The 18743-nt window shown below is 57.6% G+C and overlaps 1 protein-coding gene across 12 annotated transcripts in view; it reads right to left on the bottom strand.

Annotated features, from left to right (window-relative positions):
* CUX1 (cut like homeobox 1) overlaps positions 1-18743 on the bottom strand; it is a 368307-nt gene that overhangs the window by 63446 nt on the left and 286118 nt on the right. For 4 of the 12 annotated variants that reach the window (XM_047089156.1, XM_047089157.1, XM_047089149.1 and 1 more), the window contains 9 exons: positions 14404-14462; positions 11335-11383; positions 10434-10530; positions 8746-9417; positions 7587-7652; positions 6123-6224; positions 2738-3567; positions 646-811; positions 97-153 (listed from right to left, as the gene is read on the bottom strand). In XM_047089156.1, coding sequence (XP_046945112.1) covers positions 97-153; positions 646-811; positions 2738-3567; positions 6123-6224; positions 7587-7652; positions 8746-9417; positions 10434-10530; positions 11335-11383; positions 14404-14462 — 2098 coding nt within the window. Of the gene's footprint in view, positions 1-96; positions 154-645; positions 812-2737; positions 3568-6059; positions 6225-7586; positions 7653-8745; positions 9418-10433; positions 10531-11334; positions 11384-14403; positions 14463-18743 lie in introns of all 12 variants that reach the window. The other 8 variants (XM_047089160.1, XM_047089159.1, XM_047089158.1 and 5 more) reach the window with 5 other exon arrangements.

Here is an 18743-nt window from a genome sequence, read left to right as displayed (position 1 = left end):
CAGGGATCCTCGGAGACCCCCCGCTACAGACCAAAGGACAGGGAAACGTAGAGGGAGGGAAGTATTCCACACAAAACAACAGAAATCGCTAGTTACCTGAACTCACGCAGCCCTGCTGCTGGGGGTCCTGTAGTGACGTCACAGAATGGAGGACTGAATAAGACAAAGGGTTACAATTAAATGAGGAAACAAACCCCAGGGGTTTAAAACTTCCTAACACACCGAGCATAGCAGAGCATAGACGGCATAAAGTTCCCGAAGGTCCCGCTCCTTACAGGGGGGCCAGAACTCGGGGTCCACGCAGGCAGAAGCTGGAGCCCGTTGTATCTTTCACCTCTGTGTCTCTGGCTGATTTCCTTTCCTGATTCCCTGATTTAGCTACTTGACTTTTACCTATATTTATGTACAAACAGCATTTTCCTAATTAGTAACTCATTTTCTGCTGCTTATAAAATTAGCTAGGCACAGCTTTCTGTCTCCGAAAAACTAAAGTCAGTCCCATGGCAACAGGTTGTGGAGGAAGGGGACAGTTCTCCGCCCCCAGGCGCCGGCCAACAGTCCAGGGCGCGGCTGGTGGCCTCACCACCCCCTGCATACATTTCCCTTCCCCCCATCTGCAGGAGCCCAGAGAGGGGCTGCCCTTACCTGGCCCTTGCTGTTGCCCTTGGACAGGCAGGACACCCTGGCCCAGCTCGCCGTTCAGCCAGAGCTGCATCCGGATGAAGGGTTCTCGGCCTTTCTGGGTCAGCTTGCTCCAAGGCTTCGGCCGGGACAGCATGTCACTGACACTGCCCTGGGACAGGCCCAGTACCTGGTGGGGCAATCAAAGACATGCATCGGTGCCCAGGATTTAGTGTGAGGCCACCAAATGCTTTAGTGATGCACACACACGGCCACGGAGAGGTGGGGACGGATGACACCCAAGCGAGGGCTCCAGGGGCTGAGCGCGGAACCCCTGCCCGGTGGATGGCGCCAGCCTGGGGTTGGGGAATCAACTTGTCACAGGCCCCGGCGGGCGGAGGCCCTGGCTTGGGGAGCCCTAGTTACAGTCACAGCTTTCTACTCCCAGGGAGAGGAGCGGTGGGAGGAGGAGGGGAGGGGATCTCGCCCAGGGCCTCCATCCTGCCAAGGCCTCGGGGGTGGCGTCCCGACAGCCCGAGGAGGAAGCGCTGAAAGCTTGCTCTTTGCCCGGAGGTGCCAGGAAAGGCTGAGGTGCCGGGGCCCAGGACCCCTTTAGTGGCCAGAGCGGCGGGGGCCGGCGGGGTGCGGGGGGCCGGTCTTCTTTGTGGCGCTGGGCCGGGCTGGCACCGAGAAAGGTTTGCTCTCTCTGACCGCATCCTGCTCGGCAGTGGGGGCCCAGAGGTGAGCCGGCGGCGATGGGGGCGCCAGCCTGGGAGTGAAACTCACTGCAGACAACCGACAAATTGCACGTACATGCCCGAGTTTTCTTAACGCTCACATATGGCCATACATATGTATGGGCACAAACACCCCCCACAGGACACAGATGCAGCCCAGAGATATTTAGGGGCTGCGTTCGATCACTCTTTTGAAAAGTTCTCAAGTTCCAGAATAAACTGCACTCACGGGCCAAACAAGTTCAACGCTATTAAGTCTCTGCTAAATTTAAGGCATGAGCACAAATGTCTATTTAAATGTTCTCAAATGATATTTTTACAACACTGAACTAGAAATTTCAAGGGACTTGAAATTCTCATCCTCACTTCTATCCGCCCCATCACCTTTTGTAAAATCAGGACAAAGAAATCACAATCAGATATTGTAAGGATCCACCGCACGGTTCGGCGCAAACGCTGAGCGGAAGGCAGGACAATGCAGGGCAGGGAGGGCCGGGAGGCGGGAGGGGAGACCCCCGCGTGGGGGTTCCTCAGAGGCCACTGTCGACCCCACCACATACCCCTCGGGGAGGCTGCCTTTCAGGGGAGTGGAGCGCTTCTCCTTATGCTCAGTAATGACTTAATCTGAAACAACGCTGGGGTATTATGTTTACCTTCTTTTTTACAGGCCTGGTAAATCCCCATTATCGAGAAACTGTTACCGGGAAGTGCCTGGCACAGAAAGGGTCTGGGGGCTCATTCAGAAATCACTGACTTTCGTGAGCCAGGGAGGGAAGGGGTGGAAGCAGGGGCTTTGCGGGCATGGCAGTTGTGCCCGGGGCCACCTCTAGCTGTGTATTCTGGGCAGGTCACTTCGCCGATCTGGCCGACAGGACCCAGGAAAATGCTGAATTGGGAGACAGGTACGATTATGCCTATCACATGACATAAGCTTCTCCTGTCACATGCATCTTCCTTCTCTAGGTCTCTCTATGGGATCAGAGCTTTTTTGGCCAAAAAAGCCTGCAGAGTTGTGTCTGGGCCACCCTGGGCAGAGAGACGGGACTTGAACTCAGGCACCGGCCGGCTGGGGGCATGTAGTTTCAACTTTCCTGAGCTGCACTTTCCTTATCTGTCAAATGGCGACTGTCCGCACCCTCACGTGTCACTGGGAGCCTAAAGGAGCATGGTGGGTGACACGGCCTAGCCCTGAGTCTCGCCCCAGGTGGGGCGAACAGTGGAACATTCATCGGCCGGCCTCTCCGGAAGTCTGGGAGTGGATAAATCTTTCTGCCCCGTGGCTCACTGAATGGGGTGACGGCCACGTCCTCCAGACAGATGCTGCCAGATAGCAGCGAAAAGAGACGAGAACGCCCAGGCCCCCGAGTCCACCCCCTTACCTTCTCCCCGAAGATCCTTTGGCAGATGCCGTTCTTGGCCAGCTTCTCTTTCACCTGCCGGGTGAGCTCGATGGTGTCCACCTCCTGGTACATGTAGATCTCGTACTGCTCCGGGGTCAGCGGAGGGACCGAGGGCTTGGCGGGCTTGGACATGGGCACGATCGGGGAGGAGGGCAGGGGGCTGTTCTGGGGCGTCTCGCTGCGGCTGGCTCCGGTCAGGCTCAGCTCCGAGCTCTGGGAGTACGGCGACTCGGCACTGGGCCACTCCTTCCAGTACTCTGACGACGAGGGTCCCTGGAGCTGGCCGCGCTCCGCCCGCGGCTGGCCGCCACCGCCCTTCTCCTTCGCGCTGCTGGCTTCTTCCAGCTTGGTGTCCTCGGGAGGAACGGCGCTCTTCCTCTCCGGCTGGACGGTGCTCCACCAGTGGTCCTTCCACACGCCGCTGCGGCCCAGCTCGTTCTTCACGTGTCTCAGGACGCCCTGTGCAGACTCGGCCGCTCCCTGGAGGTCCAGCCCGGGCGCGTCCTGGGACTCTTTTTTGAGGGCCGGGGGGTTGGGCAGAGCGGAGGCGCTGGCGTCGGGGGCGGACGGGGGCTTCTTCAGGGAGAGGGCGAGCGGAGGGTAGCTGGACACGGACGACATGGGCGAGGAGGGTATCAACTTGGGGGTCAGGATGGCAATGTCGGCCTGGGACAGTGGCGCTGGCTTTAAGGCGGGGTCGAGGGCGGCCTGCTGGGCCTCCATTTCGCGGCGGGCCTGCTGCAGGATGGAGCGGATGGCGTCGTCCGAGCTCCCGCTGCTGGATGCGGAAGAAGGCTGGGCCGGCTCTGCTGCACGGAGCAAACACGGAGGTGAGATGGGGGCGGGACCGACCCCAGTGGGTGGGAACATGCTGCTTTCCCTCCGCTCCAGTCTAACCTGCCCCGCCCACAACACGCAGATTAGCCGGGAGACCCGAGCTGCTCTGCCCTGCCATCGTTTCCTCCGTCAGCGAACCACGCGTGCGTCTGTCCGGGCAGGGACGGACAGACTAACATCACCGCTCCGAGACCGCTGGCCTCTATTCCGCACCATCTGAAAGGGTTCATTATCCTGGGGTGTCACGGGGGCGGGGGGGGGGGGGAAGCGGGCCAACACCCGGGGATGTGCCGTCATCCCTGGTGATTTTTTTTTTTTTTTTAATCCTTGATGATTTGTAAGCAGTATTTTTGCGCGCTAAATTCCAAAATTGTAGTGGTTTCGTCAAACTTCAGAAACCTAATTTCTGTTAACGGTTGTGGTGTGAGACCAGAGTCTCCAGTGATAAATGGCCGCGTCTGGGTTGGCTCACATTTATTTTCCTCTGGGCAGGGGACGGTGGTGTGGCCAGTAATAGAGGGCCCCAGGATGGTGGCGGCGGACAGCGGGTAGGCCCTGGTCCAGAACCGGGGGCCGCGACCTTGGGGGGGGATCGCGGGGCACTGCTAGGCCTCAGGATTTCCGTCTGCAAGCTTGGGATGGGTACTGGTCTAGATCAAGGGCTCCTGACTAGGGCTGTGCCCCAGAACTGCCCATTGGGCTTGTTAAAACGCACATGCCCAGGCCCCAGCCCTGAAGTGTCTGACTGAGTAGGCAGGTGGGGGCCTGGACCAGCACCGAGTTTAAAAAAAATTTTTTTAAAAGTTTATGTATTTCGAGAGAGACAGAGAGAGCGAGTGGGAAGGGACACAGAGAGAAAATCCCAAGCAGGCTCCTCACTGTCAGCACAGAGCCCAATGTGGGGCTCGAACTCATGAACTGTGGGATCATGACCTGAGCTGAAACCAAGAGTTGGACACTCGAACCAACCGAGCCACCCAGGCGCCCCAGCACCCAGCGCTCCCAGATGACTGTGGAGCAAGGCCCTGGCTGAGAAGCACGGAACTGAACCCCGCCCCCACACCTGCTCTAACTCTAAGACACCTTCACGTCTGGGGGAAGGAATCACATTAAGCCGGCTCCTTACCCACGTTAATGGGGCCGAAAAATGCTTCAGATACCAGAGACAACCTTTTAGGCCTCTCGGGGACTTGGTTTCACTGGGTGACAGAAGGCCCTCCTCCTCTAGCGCACACGACCGGGGGCAGGCAGGCACAACTGTGGCTCGCGGAAGGGGGCAGGGCATGGCTCGAGCCACCCCTCAAAGTGGGCCCTTCCGCTCTCAATTTGGGGCTATCTCCCCCTGCAGGGGGGCCCGGCCAAGCTTCTCGGCTGGTCAGCCACCCAGACGAGGGGCCGGCTTAAACGTCCACTCTGGTCTTGAGAGTAGGAACCGCACCAAAGGGAAGGTCCACCTACGGTCAGGCTTGAGGCCTCACAGGCCAGTCCCCCACCCACTGCTCTGGGGTCCCTGCAAGGAGGCAGAGGGGAAAGTGCCGGGACAGGAACTGAGGGACAAGGATTTGCATCTAGGACCTGCCATTTAATGTACCTGGGCATACCGTTCTCCCTTGGAGCCCGAGTTTGCTAATCAAGCATAGTGGGATAACAAAATCCGTCTTCCGGGGTGGTGGTGAGGACTCGGTTTGAGTAGGCTGGGAGGCAGGTAAAGACGCCAAGCCCAGGCCTGGTTCCCAGAAGGGAGCCCCGAGCTCACCTCTGAATACGTCATGTGGGAATGGGGTGGCCTGGGGAGAAGGCCCAGCGGTCAGGGGAGTGACCGGGTGGCGGCCCGTCCTCAGCTGCCACGGCTGCCCGTGGCCAGGCCTGGCGGGAGCCCAGTGGCCAGGTCTGTGGTGGAAGGGCTCTGCGAGCAGGGGTTTCGTGGGGACGGGGCGGGTGTGTGTCCATACGTTGAACCCCAGAGCGAGAGAACTCAGGCACTCAGTCTCCTCTCCGGCAGAGGGTCTGAGCTGAATCTACAGCACCGTGTGCCTCTCAATTCCAACTCAGCGGGGGCGCGGGAGCTCCGAGGGCCAGTTCCCGAGGCCGACCTCCTGCACTCAGACACCCCTCCCCAGCCGCGTTCATCCCATGAAGGAGCTTAGGATTTATTTTCTGGCCGCTCTTTTTCAGTGTTTAGTCAAGTATATATCCAAATAACGAAGCCTGGATGGCATTTAAAGAAGGAAATCTGATACCAACTACTTGTTCACTTGTTTAAGTCAAGGAGGGTCTAGGCCGAAGGTACGTCCTTGAGTCAAGTGCTAGGAAATGACATTATAAAAAGAGCGGTCACTAGTGGCAACATTCAGATCACACAGACCTGTTTCCGTCCGTGCTTGCCCAAATGCCTGAAAACACACACTGTTGTTTTTGTTTTCGTTTTTGTTTTTTTTTTTTTGTAAGATTAATTACTGCTCACCAGAACCCTTAGGACAATTCTTCTGAGTTTGGAAGGCAGTGGTCAAAAAAGTGGAATCCGTACCGGTTTTCTGCACCTGCAGCTCTCTTTTGGCTTGTTCCAGGATGGACTTGATTGCTTCATCGGACCCGGTCTCGGAGGCTCGGATCCGGGTCGTGATGTTACCTGCAGGGAGAAGCCATACCAATGACATCAAGCCCACCCGTGGGACAACAACCAAAAAAATCAGTGCTGCACGAAGATGTCATTCTGATCAATAGCTCCCGAGTTGAGGCCGGTGACGGTTACGGAGGCAGGCGTGGCCTCCCCTTTACCCGTATCTGCTGTGCGTGCAACTTCACAGCAGGTACTGCGGCCCCGCGCAGGAAGGGCTCCTGCTGAATCTCCCTGGTGTTATCTGGCCAGCGGGACAAGCTCTCACGTTTAGCCAAACTGGACGGCACCCGTGGGCTGGGGCCAGGGAGAGCACGTCACTTAATCCGGCACAAAAACAGACGAGGGATTAAAAGGCAGTGGTGCCCGTGAGCCCTTTAAACGCAGCCTCAACGGCTGTCTTGGCCTGGGACTACGCTCGAGGTTCTGTGCGCCTGTGGGACGCCGGGATCGCAAAGAGGAGAGATGGGAGAGGAGGGGGCAGGGCTGAGGCTGATTGCCTATCGCTCATTCGCACGTACAAGGTGAAGAGGGTGAAGATTTAACATTTCGGCTCTATCATCCCATGCCGGCTCTTAAAAATTCGTGAACGAGGACAGAAGCCTGCAGAGATTCCCTCCAGGGCAAGAATTCCGTCTCTGGGTCACAGGGGGACGCTCTGCAGAGTAGCCACGTGCACAGAGGCACCGAAGCTCCTGCGGCCGGGGGCGGGGGCGGGGGCGGGGGGGGGGGGAGCTGGCCCCAGTTCTTTCTGGAAGCCTTCCGCGTATTTTCATCCTCCACTTCCCTGCTAAGCAAGGCCACCGCCGCACCAAACCACTGCCAGACAAGCACACCGCTGGGGCGCGGCCCCTGTGAAGATGCAGCGCCCAGGAGCACAGTGGGGGTTGGCTCGCCAGGGCCCAGAGGAGAACCGATAATGACACTGGGGATCTGTCCACTCCGTAGCACCTTTAACGTATTTCAGAGTTAAAAGGAAGTACGAGGAAGCAGCAGTATCTCATTGCCTCGGTCACCTGATTTTTCTCAGAGCGAAAGTCGTTAGCTCTTGGCTGCTTCTGAGAAAACGGGGAAAGGTGTAATTTGCACCTGAGCGGGGGCTGGGCTGGTCCGGGGTGGGGGTGGGGGTGGGGGCTGGTTCTTAGCGGTGCTTCCCCGCCTCACCTCTTGCGCACCCAGTAGGGTGTGGGCAGCTGGGGAGGAAGGGACCGTGCGTACTTGAACCCGTGCTTTGTTTTATACTTACTAGCTGTTTTTCCATCAGGTTCCAGGCCAGAATCACACTGCACAGTTTTAACCCAAATGCACAGCTAAGGACATGCTGCTTCCTAGGTTTTTACTAACTGCAAAGAAAAACACCTGCCTGCGACATACCTTCAGACCCATTTCTTCGTTTCGGTACTTCCTGAAATAGTCTGTTCAGGCTCTGGCCTGGATTCTCTGTTGAAAAACAAGTGTGGTAAGAACAAAACAATCAGGGGGACGGTGGCGTTGACGCTACGGGCTGTGTGACATGACGTCTGAGCCTCCTGTCACTACAGAAAGGGCTCAGGGCTTCCTGTACACCTCGGGAGGTACCAGAAACTTCGAGAGGCCCTTCCCTGGCTGGCCGGCCCGCAGAGGCCAAGGCCCTGCTGTGGAAGATCAGACAGGCCTAAGGAGTGGCCCACGGCACCGAAGCCGTGAGGGTCAAAGGGAGGGGGCACCGCCTGCCGCCGAGCGCGTCGCCCACCAGCCCCCGGCACAAAGCTCACATTAATCATCCAAAGACAGTCAATTTCAGTTAACATCGCCACAGAAAGCTCAACGTGCCCTGTGCAAATCGACGCTCCTGGAAGCGTCTCCCTTCCCCGTTTGCTGCGTCTCCAGTGTGTCTGGTAAGACTACCCTTCTCTACCACTGCTGGTCGAGCGGAATGATCCCGTCGTTCGGGAGGGAAGGGGCTTCTTTCAATCAGGGATAGGAGTGGCTGTCATATTTGTGGAGGGTGGGGGAGGAAGGCGGTTTTCATAGAGCTTTCACGGATCTTACTCAAGGCAGGCTGGTGTCTGGCTGGCTTCGGCTAAAGGAACCACTAATGGAAGGTCACTCCGGGAGAGAGCTGGCCACGGGACACACCCCCCGTGTGCGTGGGAAGAGGAGGGGCACGTGGCTGCTGCTGCTGTGCTGGGGCCGGGCGCTACCCGAGGGCTCCTCCCACGTGAGGCCAGCGCCCACCGCCAATCGGACCGCTGGACGCGACACGCGTCGGGACGTTGTACAGGATGCGATTCCGTCCGATTTGACGGGTGGCACTTTGGTTCTGAGTTTACTACGTGCGGGGGGCTGAGCGAGTGTCAGAGGCCAGGCCCCCCGTATCTGTCGGCTCCGGCTCATGCCGCCGACCTTCGGACCCCAGAGATGGTAGCGGCGAACGGAATTTTTTACCTGCTGTGACGCACGGACGTTTCAGCTCACACACACGCGCACGCGCACGCACACACAACTCCGTGCCGGGCTCGCACGCTGGCACCACCCCGCGAGAGCCTCTCACCTCTCTGTCTGCCTTGGATGCTGCGAAGAGCCAGGATGTTCTGCTCGTCCGAGAGGAACTGCTTCATCTTGTGAAAGGGCTCCTTGCCGCGAACGGTCAGTTTATTCCATGGCTTGGGCCGGGCCAGAATCTCGCTCACGGACCCTTGAGACAGTCCCAAGACATAATGTCCGAAAATGCGCTGTCCGATATTGTGCTTGATCAACTGCTCCTTCACCTGCCGGGCGATTTCCGCAGTGTCTATCTCCTCGCCCTCGGAGACGCTCCCAGCACTTTCTGACTGGCTGGGAGACGGGGCCATGCCATTTACATCTGGGCTTTGTTGTAATGGACTTTGGGAAGATATGGAGTTTGTGCTGTATGGACCTGTTGAAAAAATCACGCTTGTGCTTCCTGCTTCCTGCATGGCCTTGGAGTAGAAGGACTGCATTAGCTGTCGCTGGAGGAGAGAGTTTAGTGCAAATTTTCCCGTAGAAGCCAGGGGCAGGCTGGGGCTTGCCAGGGATGAGCTGAAAAAGTCTTGCGTTAACCCCGTTGGTGAGAACTGGTGTGTACCATTAGTATTGGAAGCCTGCTCCCCCGTGTTGCGGGGCAACTGAGGAGGAGGGGAGGCCGGCAAAGGTCCAGGACGCTGACTCTCAGGCTGGTCTTTCCCTTTTCTCCTGGCTGACCCTACAAGGAAGGGCAAACATAATGCATTATGGGGGATTCAAAAGGGAAAAAAAACCAAGACCAAAATGCAGAGTTTGCCCCACAAAAGGGAAAAAAAAAAACCAAAAAGTGCAGATTTTACAAGGGCCAATGAGGTGTGTTGGTCTGTTTTTCAATTGAATTTTTAAATTAGCCAAACGAGGCCCCCCGAAACAAGCAACATGCATTTCATGTTTGCACCTTTCTTGTACGTTGCAGCCTGGAGAGTCCCCTCGACATAGATTTAAAGTCCTAAAGTGACAAGGAGCCGGTACCACACACAGTAAAGAGTCGACAGGTCGCGGGGCCTCTGATCGGGCCGCTAGCATTCGAGCTATTACCAGAAGGGCCCCACCTGAGGAGCAGCAAACACTGACATTTTGGGACCAACGGGTTCTCTCACACCACTTGCTCTGAGGCGAACGCACTGTACCGAGTCCACTCGATCGAAGGCACGCACGTTTTAAGAACGAAATATCATCGGAGCCCGAGACACTGGTAAACGGTTTACCAGCTGCCAAAACCAGAAGCAGTCAGTGACGCCACCATTTTGGGACGAGCAAAGAAAGGCTAAGGACGGGGGATGCGCTCCCAAGGAAAACCTGACGAAGGAAGAAAAGCTCCACTGAGGCTGGAAGGGCCGGGCCTCCGCAAGCAGCCCCGGAAACACCACAAGAGAGAGAGGCCGCACAACTGGGAAAAGACCAGAAAAGCCAACATCCTCCGCGTGTCCCTCCTGGAAGTCCTGCAACACTGGCTCTAACTGACCTCCGCAGGCGCTCTGCGGCCACACATCCGGCCTTGACCATCTTTAAGCGGGGCGGGGAGGGGAGGGGAGGAGCAGTGAGGAGGACCAGGAGGAGACCAAGCACTCATTAGTCAAGGCTGTCATCAACCGGTGATGTTCCCGTCATGCATCGGCCCAGACTCACGGTTCACCTTCCTCTTCCTCGACCCCCGGAAGGGACCGAGCACGGCACGCGATGCCGTCCACCTACCGCTCAGGTCGCTGTTGGAGATGCGCAGCGCGGCATTCTCGGACTGCAGCGAGCGGTTCTTCTCCAGCAGCAGCACCTCCAGGGGCTTGGATGCGTCCTAGATGGGGCAGAGCAGGGCTCACCGCGGGGCCGGCCACCCTCCCGCTCCCCGGGGCCACCGGAACCCCACACCCCCTGCTCCGATGGCTCGTGCGCCCGACTCGGCTGACTCCGATACGTTACAGAGATCTGCCTTCCCCTGAAGATGGTCACGCGCACGTGGGAAACGCTCGAGTTCCTTTGCAAAGGAATGCGTCCCACCTGGAGCTTTTACGTCTTCTTTTACGTCCACGTGGCTTCTAGACAACTAATCATGCTCTATTCCGTCCCCACGCCCAGGGAGTCTAGACCTGTGCCCCATCGGGCATTAGAACTGGCTGTCCGAAGGTCACTGCAGAGGTTGCCAGCCCCAAAGAGTCAGCTGCCGTCTGGGCATCAGGAGTGGGCTTCTGTTTGGTGCCTCAAAGTCTACGCGGCCACCAGGTAGACGATGTGCCGCTGTCATCTTGCCCCGTCCCTTTTCCACGTGAGGCAGCAGATAATAAAAGCCAGTCCATTTTGGGCGGGTCTCTGACATAATCTAAGACTGTTTTTAGCCATGTTCTTAGTGCCCGCCCGAGTTAAATCACAGTGTCACGTGAACTGAGTTACCAGTTTGGAAAACACTGACTCTTCTCTTCTTGCCTCTTTTTACATTAAAGATAACGTGCCTGAACTTGCTTAAGGTTCCTGAGAAATTGCTCGTCAGCTGCAGGTGGGAGGTTTCATAGACATTTCGAGCTCGTGATGCTCGCCCGGGGACGGACGAGTGAGCACGGCGAGCTGACCCTCGCACACACTGAAAGCAAATGAGACCGTGTACCTGTGTCCCAGCTCCCTCGGACGGTGCAAACTCCATGGATTTCAGAATGCTGTGAAGAGCAAGACAGAGCAGTCATTTCCCCCGTGTACCTTTGACGACCGCCACACTCACGAGCACTGACATCAGTTTCCTGCACTCCAGGAACCGAGGAACCGAGAGCTCTAACCACCTCCCTGGCAGCATTATCATCTGATAGTGTCTCTAGAATAGCTATTCAACTAGCAGTTGGCCCGCAAAAGTTTCTTGCCCAGCATGTAAATCATTCCATATGGAATCACACCAGGGCTGTTCAGAGTATAATTTTAAAGTTGAACACAGACATAACATTGTTGCAAGTGGAATGTATTTGTCAAGCGTACAGGGAATGTTAAGGTTGTAAGAAGGAAGCCAGGGAGAGAAAGCTCATCCCTCCTACCTGCTCCCGGGGCCAGACGCTCGCTCGGTGCCTGGCACCTGGGCCCCGGGGGAAATGGTCAAAGAGCAAGTCCCAAGTTGGATGGCTCAAAGGCTGGTCGCAGACCTACTCTGTAGCCCCTGGCGGTGTGGGGGAGCAGGACTATTTCTCCTTTGTCCTCGTTATCACTGAAATCACTTCGTCCAGGCCTGTTTCAACAAGTCCCACAGCCGAGTTGAGTGCAGGTGCCCAGAACCACTATTTAAGGGGACACCCTTTCCTTTCTGTGAGTCCACATGGCCCCAGGAGCTCGGGAAGGTGAGTGAGAGCCTCCGTAGTCCCAGGCAGTGGGCCACCTGTGCTCTCCCAGAGTTCTTATGGCTGTGACTCTGGCCCCTGCCCTCTTTAAGCTCCACGGAAGTGTCAGAGAGAGAGCATGGTGTAAAAATGCCCAGGGCCCCAGGAGACCACGCTCTGCCATTGCCACCGTGGCAGCCAGTAAGGAGCTGACGGCTTAGTTTATCTGTGGTTATATCTTCAGAGTGGCCCTCGTCACGTAGACTAAGAAAACAGGAACGGAAGAGCAGCTGCAGGGAGGGGTGGAGCGGGGGGAGGGAACCTCATAATTTTATTTTATGGTGAGCTATTGAAAATAATAAGAACTCGGGGCCCCACTGCATCAGCCAGGAGAGAAGTGACGAGCAGTCTGGAACTTGTCTTTTTTTATGGCCTTCGTGTGCGCAACTATATTCTTGTCTGAGATCTTTAACATCGTGTAACAAAAGACCGGAGTGAGTCTATGAGCTTAGACCCCAAATACCAGTATCTTTTCAATTTATTCAGCAAATCTTTACCGATGACCTGTTAGGTGCCTGGCACTCGGGAGGATCGGAGCCACTCTGCCCCTCACCCGTGTGGGCTCCGTCGGCCGTCATGTGCGTAGAAGACAAAATCCAAAGAGTGTGTGAAAGTGAAAACCTGGTGGGTCCCCCTGGCGGCAGAAACCCCATTGGGTTGGAGACGGGGTCTGTCTCAGGAGGAGTCAGTGTCTCACAAAGGCCTGGAAGGAGCAGGGTATTTTACAGACCACCAAGGTGGGCACGGAGCCCGCGGAGGGGACGGGTATGGGGACTGAGGCGTGTGTTTGGGAGGGCACTTGGGTTGAACACATTTCAGCAGCAAAGCCATCCCAATGGGGCGTTTGGATGCAGACGTGGGGCTGAGGTGGGGCCTTGGTGCGTGCAGGTGCGACAGAAAGGGCCTCCAGGAATACGGGTGCGGTTCTGGGAGGGGCCGGGGGCTGGCGTGCGGCCGCTGGGCTGGGGGCGAAGGCCTTCGCATCAGAGTTTTCTGACTCAACACTAGAAGGCACACAATGTTTCCTTTTGCGTGGGAAGAAGAGAGGGAGGAGGGGACGTGGGGACGGGAGAGGCAGATCTAGAAGGCCGGACGGGTAAGTAACGAATGCCCCACGGCTGGATCTGCATGTCGGCAGGTGTACCGGTGGCCACGGAGGGGTTGCGAGGCTGCCTGTGGCCAGAGGGGGCGAGACTGTGTGGGGAGAGCCGTGCTGGGCGCGGGGCTGGGGAGCCGCCTGCAGGCAACTCCCTCGGGAGGCGGGAAGCGTTCGTGGCCCAGCCAGGGCGATGGGAGACCTGGTGGCAAGAAGGTCGAAGAGGCCTTCCCGTGGGCATTTTTGGCAAACCCGAGGGATCATTAAGAATACAAAGAACAGCATGGCAAGGGGGTGTGGGCTATTTTAAAAGGAGAAGTTAAAAACGTCAGCAAGAGAGAGGAGCTGGTGGGTTGGCAGGGGAGGGGGAGGGGGCCCGAGGTGCAGGGGGAGGGTCAGCCCGGAGAGGTGGGAGGGAGATGCCTGGGTCAGAGCGGGGATCCGGAGGCCAAGGGGGAGGCCGCGGGACGCCAGGAGGTCTGCGGAGGGGTTGGCGGGGAGCAGAAGGACCCTCATTCCAGCAGCAGGGGAGAGCACAGGCCTGGAGGGCCGGGTGGCTGTCTTCGCAGTGTTTGAGGGCCCAGCCACAGAGGCAGGGACGCTCAGGGACAGACTCTGCAGTCAGACTGGGGGAGAAGAGGGCCCTTTGCACTGTGGGGGCTGCCCATGAACTCCAGGGCTGGGCGACCTTGGAGGGGGGGCAGGGAGTCTGAGACGGCAGGGGGAGGCGGGGAGGCAGGGAGGCCGGGCGTGGGGAGGGGACTTCACCTTGAGAGTGTAAACGTTAGCACTGGAGGGGTGACAGGCTTTTAGCTGTTGCCTCTCGGAGGGGAAACTGGACACTGGGAGAAGAAAGTCCTGGCACCTGCAGGTGGGCAGGGGGTGGGAGGCCACGGGAACTCTTTCGACGGGAAAGCATTTCCCTGCTCTGCTCCTGTTCAGGGAACTTCTGTCTGCAACACGGCCCTGTGTTTTATAATTGCTTGAAAGGCAACGTCTCCCTTGATTCTGTGCGTGCTGGCCTACTTTAAACGTGCAGAGTTTTATGGAAAGTCCGGAGAATTCAGGCACAGGCCTGAGTGCAAACGCCCACGGCTCTGGGCGGCCCGGGGCAAGGACCCGTGGCTGGTCCCCCCACCCATTCCTGGTGCAGAGTCTCCTGAGCAAATGTCGCTGAGGGGCCCCGACTGGCGGGTGGCCGAGCAGGCGTCTCCACACTTACCTTAGTTCTTTCTTCACTTCCTCATAGTCAGCCTGTCCTTTGAGTTTTTCTTCCAGTTGCTGCAAACAGAGGAACTTTATTAGTGGCTGTGTCTGAAACAGGTGGGCGGACTTGGCTATGAAACAAATGTCTGTGCCCCCCCCCCCCAAATTCGTGTATCGCATCCCGACCCCCAAGGTGATGGTGTGAGGAGGCGGGGTCTTCGGGGGTGACGGGGGCGTGAGGGGGGAGCCCCATGGATGACACCAGCACCCTCATCAAAGAGACCCCGGAGAGCTCCCTTGCCCTGCTAGGAATGTGAGGACACAGTGGGCGGACAGACGGCAGTCCGTGAACCAGGAGAGGAGCCCTCACCGTATGCGGAATTTGCCAGAGCCTTGATGCTGGACTTCCCAGCCTCCAGAACTCTGAGAATAAAATGTTTGTGGCTTAAACCCCTGGTTTAGGATGTTGTGTTATGGCAGCCTGTGTGGACTGGGACAGCCATCGCCGACTGCACTCCCTCTAAGCCATCCAGCCGTCCCTGAGGGGGAACACCGGCACCTAGAAATGAATGGTGGTGACACGTGGGGTCGCCTTTTGGCCCTCACGCTTCCGGTCCGGCGCGCGCGCGCACGTGTGTGTGTGTGTGTGTGTGTGTGAGTGTGTGTGTGTGTGAACGGGCACGGTCGGGTGTGAATGGGCCCGCGTGCAGGCGTGGTCACACACAGTGTAGCATAAAACTTAACCGAGGTGGGACAAGGCTTTACGTAAATGGAAAACAGAACAAGAAAGGGCCATTTTGTATGAAATACCGCAAACAGGACGGAGAGAAGTTCTCAGCACTTTAAAATCAGCGCGTGGCTTTTCCCGAAATATATTAGGCAAGCTGACACAGGCAGTCAGTCGCATGTCAACACCTCTGGCGGGGACCCTGCTGACAAGGGGCTCGAGCCCTTCGTCGTGGAGCGCTGGCATCGGGAAAGAAGAGCATTTGTACTCCCAGACCCCCCGCCCCCCCAGATGTGGGCATTTTAGGAGTGGAGACCCATTGAGCTGGTCGGTCTTTCTGTCGGAATCCCACGGGAGGACCCTCGGAGGGCAGCTGGCCAGCAGGGCCAAGGCGGGGCATAGCCGACTCCCTGGCCCTCGCGTGCCCTTCAGAGGGAAGGCGAGGTGACACGCTCCCCTGATAGGATGACACTCTGACGTGCTCCATCAGGGTCTGCGAACTCACGGGGCATTGATGTAATCGGTTTGCACAGAGCTCTGCAGGGCTTTCTTGCCAGGAGAGGCCGTTAGCTGTGGGTGGTGGGCAGAGGGCGCGCTCCTCCGTGAGGGTGTTTGGACTAGTTTGCTTTTGACCCCCCGCAAAGGGGAAGGAGACAGACCCAGCTGGGGCAGGGGATGGCAGACGATTTAGCAGGTTTCCAGGCCTGGGGGGGGGGGAATCGACAGCGCCTTCCCATCTACAGGGTTCTGTGTGGCCAGCCACGACCACAGCTACAGTTTAAGTCCGGCTGAGAATGTTCTAGACTTTGGGGAGGACATGCCCATCCGGCCCATCGGGCTGGATGCTCAACGTGCATCTCAATCTGCCTGCTGTTCAAGGATTCGGGTATTCTGTAAGCTAAACTCATTTCGCTCCTCTTTTCCTGTCATCTTTGCTGGAAGTTTCTTGTGTGTTTCCATGGTGTAAAACTGCTCTGCCCTAGTTCCTTTTAATGACCCTTGTCAACCTCCTAACGGTTTCTCGTCCTAGTCAAATGGCGTCCTAGTCAAATGGGGGTAGCGTGCAGTCACATTCCCACACCAGGGTCTCTGCAGGTGCTCTTGAAGAAGCGGTTATTTCACTCCCCTACGATCGCGTGCAGGGAGCACTCCCAGACAAAAGGTGATCTGGCACCAGGCTGGAGGTCAGGGATGCTGGATTTGGGACACACGCACAACTTGGTCGTGTTCAGGGAACACAAGACAGACAGGAGGGAGGGCAGGGAGAAGGGAAAATACGGAGCGCTTCCGAACCCGGTGCGGCACGGAACCTGGAGTCAGTTCCGTCACTCCTGAGCTGGACACCTTGGGGCTCGGTAATGAGTGTTTCATCCGTGCAATACGGGAAGGGCAGCAACAACCTCAAAGGGCCAAGCGGAAGAGCACGGGGCAAGGTCCTGGTGCAGATGAGGCGCCACAGGGCCTTTGATGTGGGGCTGTCATCACGGCCCAGCCTCCCAGGGAGCATGGCTTTGCAGACCTGTGATGGGCCCTAATTAGAAGGTTTTAGGACTGGAGCTGTGTAACTTGGTCGGATGTGACATTTTTCGCTGAGAACTGAATAGCTTTTGCTGAAATTTGTCACCCCCCTGGGGGCATCTTAATCAAGAAGAACCCAAGACCGCATCTGTAAACCTCTGGTGTTCATTTCTTTGGGCAGATGATTGGATGCGGGCTGGCGGGGCCGCCTGACAGAGCCTGTCCTGACCCGTGAGCACCTCGAGCCCGTCTTCACCACGGTCTCTGGGGAGTGCGATGTCCCCAGAGCCACACTCGTAGTGGCGTGAAGGGGCAGGAGGCACATGGCCTGTGGTACCAGATGTGCCCACCGTGGAAAAAAGATCAATGGTCCTCTGCTTGGGCTTCAGACCAGAAACTCCCTGCTGGGTGCCTGCAAAGTCTAGTTTCCAAAACTCTCAATCTGGAAAGGCAACAGGTGCTCCGTCTGTCGTTCTCTGTGGAGGAAGGCTCCGCTCCGATTTCGCTGGTGCTCCTCGGGGTGGGCCGGGTTCCGTGCCCCAAACGCGATCTCATTTAATGGTGGCATCGCTTCTGCAGAGGCGGCTGTCTGCCCAGAGAGCAAACGTGTCACTGGGTTCTACCATCAGACCTAGTTACAGCAGAGGCTGGCCGCACCTGTCGGTAATTCCAGGAGGAACCGAGAAGGTGCGTGTGCTGAGGCCAGACCAGGCGCACACTGGAAGCCTGGGCTCTGGAGCCCGACAGGTCAGGGCCAAGGCCTGGCTCTGCCACCTAGTTGCGGGGTGACCTTTAACAAGACACTGAACTCAGTTTCTTCATGTATAAAATGGGGGTCTTGGTGCACACGGTATAGTGGTTTGGGGAGGACTGGAGGAAATAATGCTAAGTGCTTGGCACGCGGCAAAATGCTTCGCAAATGGTTGTTACCGTTACCGTGGTTGCTAGGACTTTAACCCTGGGGGGTGGTACTGAATAGACTGTATGATTCTGGAAGGGACTCTCCGGTTCTGAATCCAGGGGCTCCCCTTATGGAGTTCTCCACATCCCAGCTCCCCGGCAGACCCACGGAGGAGGAGCACGGGTGCCCGGGGCAGCGCTGGCCGTGAAGTGCCGGTGGCAGGCAGTGCATCTAGTGTGTGCAGCATCTGGGAACCAGGGTATCTTCCGGAAAAGGTGCTTGGTGAAGGAACCCGCCTGGGCTTTAACAGAGAGGTGAGAAAAGGTCAAGGGTCAGAGATGGGCTGCTGGCCCACTCCTGGCCTGCAAGGGTGTCCCCTTGGGTGAGGGGCTCACGCCTGTCGGGCCTCACGCTCCTCATCTGGACGACGGGTTTTCAAAGGGCCGCGGCGAGGACACGCAGGACACACAAGTGCCCCTCTGAGAGGACCACGGGACGTGGGTCACGTCCGTTCAGTGACAGGGAGCACACACGTCGTTCCGGGAGCTCAGGAGGTGCTCGTCAAATTATCTTGAATTGCTAGACGAATTAATTATCCAGAGGAAGTGCTTAAGAACCTGGCTAAGCCTTGAAGAATTAAGGAAATTTAATTTGAAACGCAAGGCATACCGGCGTGTGGCAGACGGGTGCCACGTTTATAAAAGACGCCTCTTACTCAAGTTCTGACACGCCTGCCCCCTGTTTTAGGGCTGCCAAATGGAGGGGCCTCTGAGGCAGAGACCCTCGGCAAGGCCCTTCTTCTGGCCGGCACAGCAGGGGTCGGGCAGTAACATATCTCTGCCCCAACAGAGACGGTGGGCGGGTCAGGTGGGGGCACTGCCGTGGGCAGACGCCTCCGTCTTTCCTCCAGAGATGGTCAGAGCCAGGCTTTCAGCCGTGTTTTCTTAGGAGCGACAGCACCGGCCAGGGGCATCAGGGTGTGACCCCTGTCTTCACGGGGACCACCAGTCACGAATGAGGAGGTGTGACCGGGCTCCCGGTCCAGGGCGGTGGCGGTGGGGGCGGCGGCGGGGGGGGGGGGAGGGGTCTGAGGCCCAGCCCCTCAGGTAGACACTGCATGTCTGAGGTCCAGGCTTAGGATTCCACCTGCACGGGGAGCCCGTTTGGTCTCCACGGTTCCTACGCGAATTTAGGATCTACAGATGCTGGG

The sequence above is a fragment of the Lynx rufus genome, unplaced genomic scaffold (assembly GCF_022079265.1).
Source record: "Lynx rufus isolate CCGP_SWC_20201006 ecotype Redwood Valley unplaced genomic scaffold, mLynRuf1.p SCAF_27, whole genome shotgun sequence".
Taxonomy (NCBI): Eukaryota; Metazoa; Chordata; class Mammalia; order Carnivora; family Felidae; genus Lynx; species Lynx rufus.
This window is presented reverse-complemented; position numbering and strand designations above follow the sequence as displayed.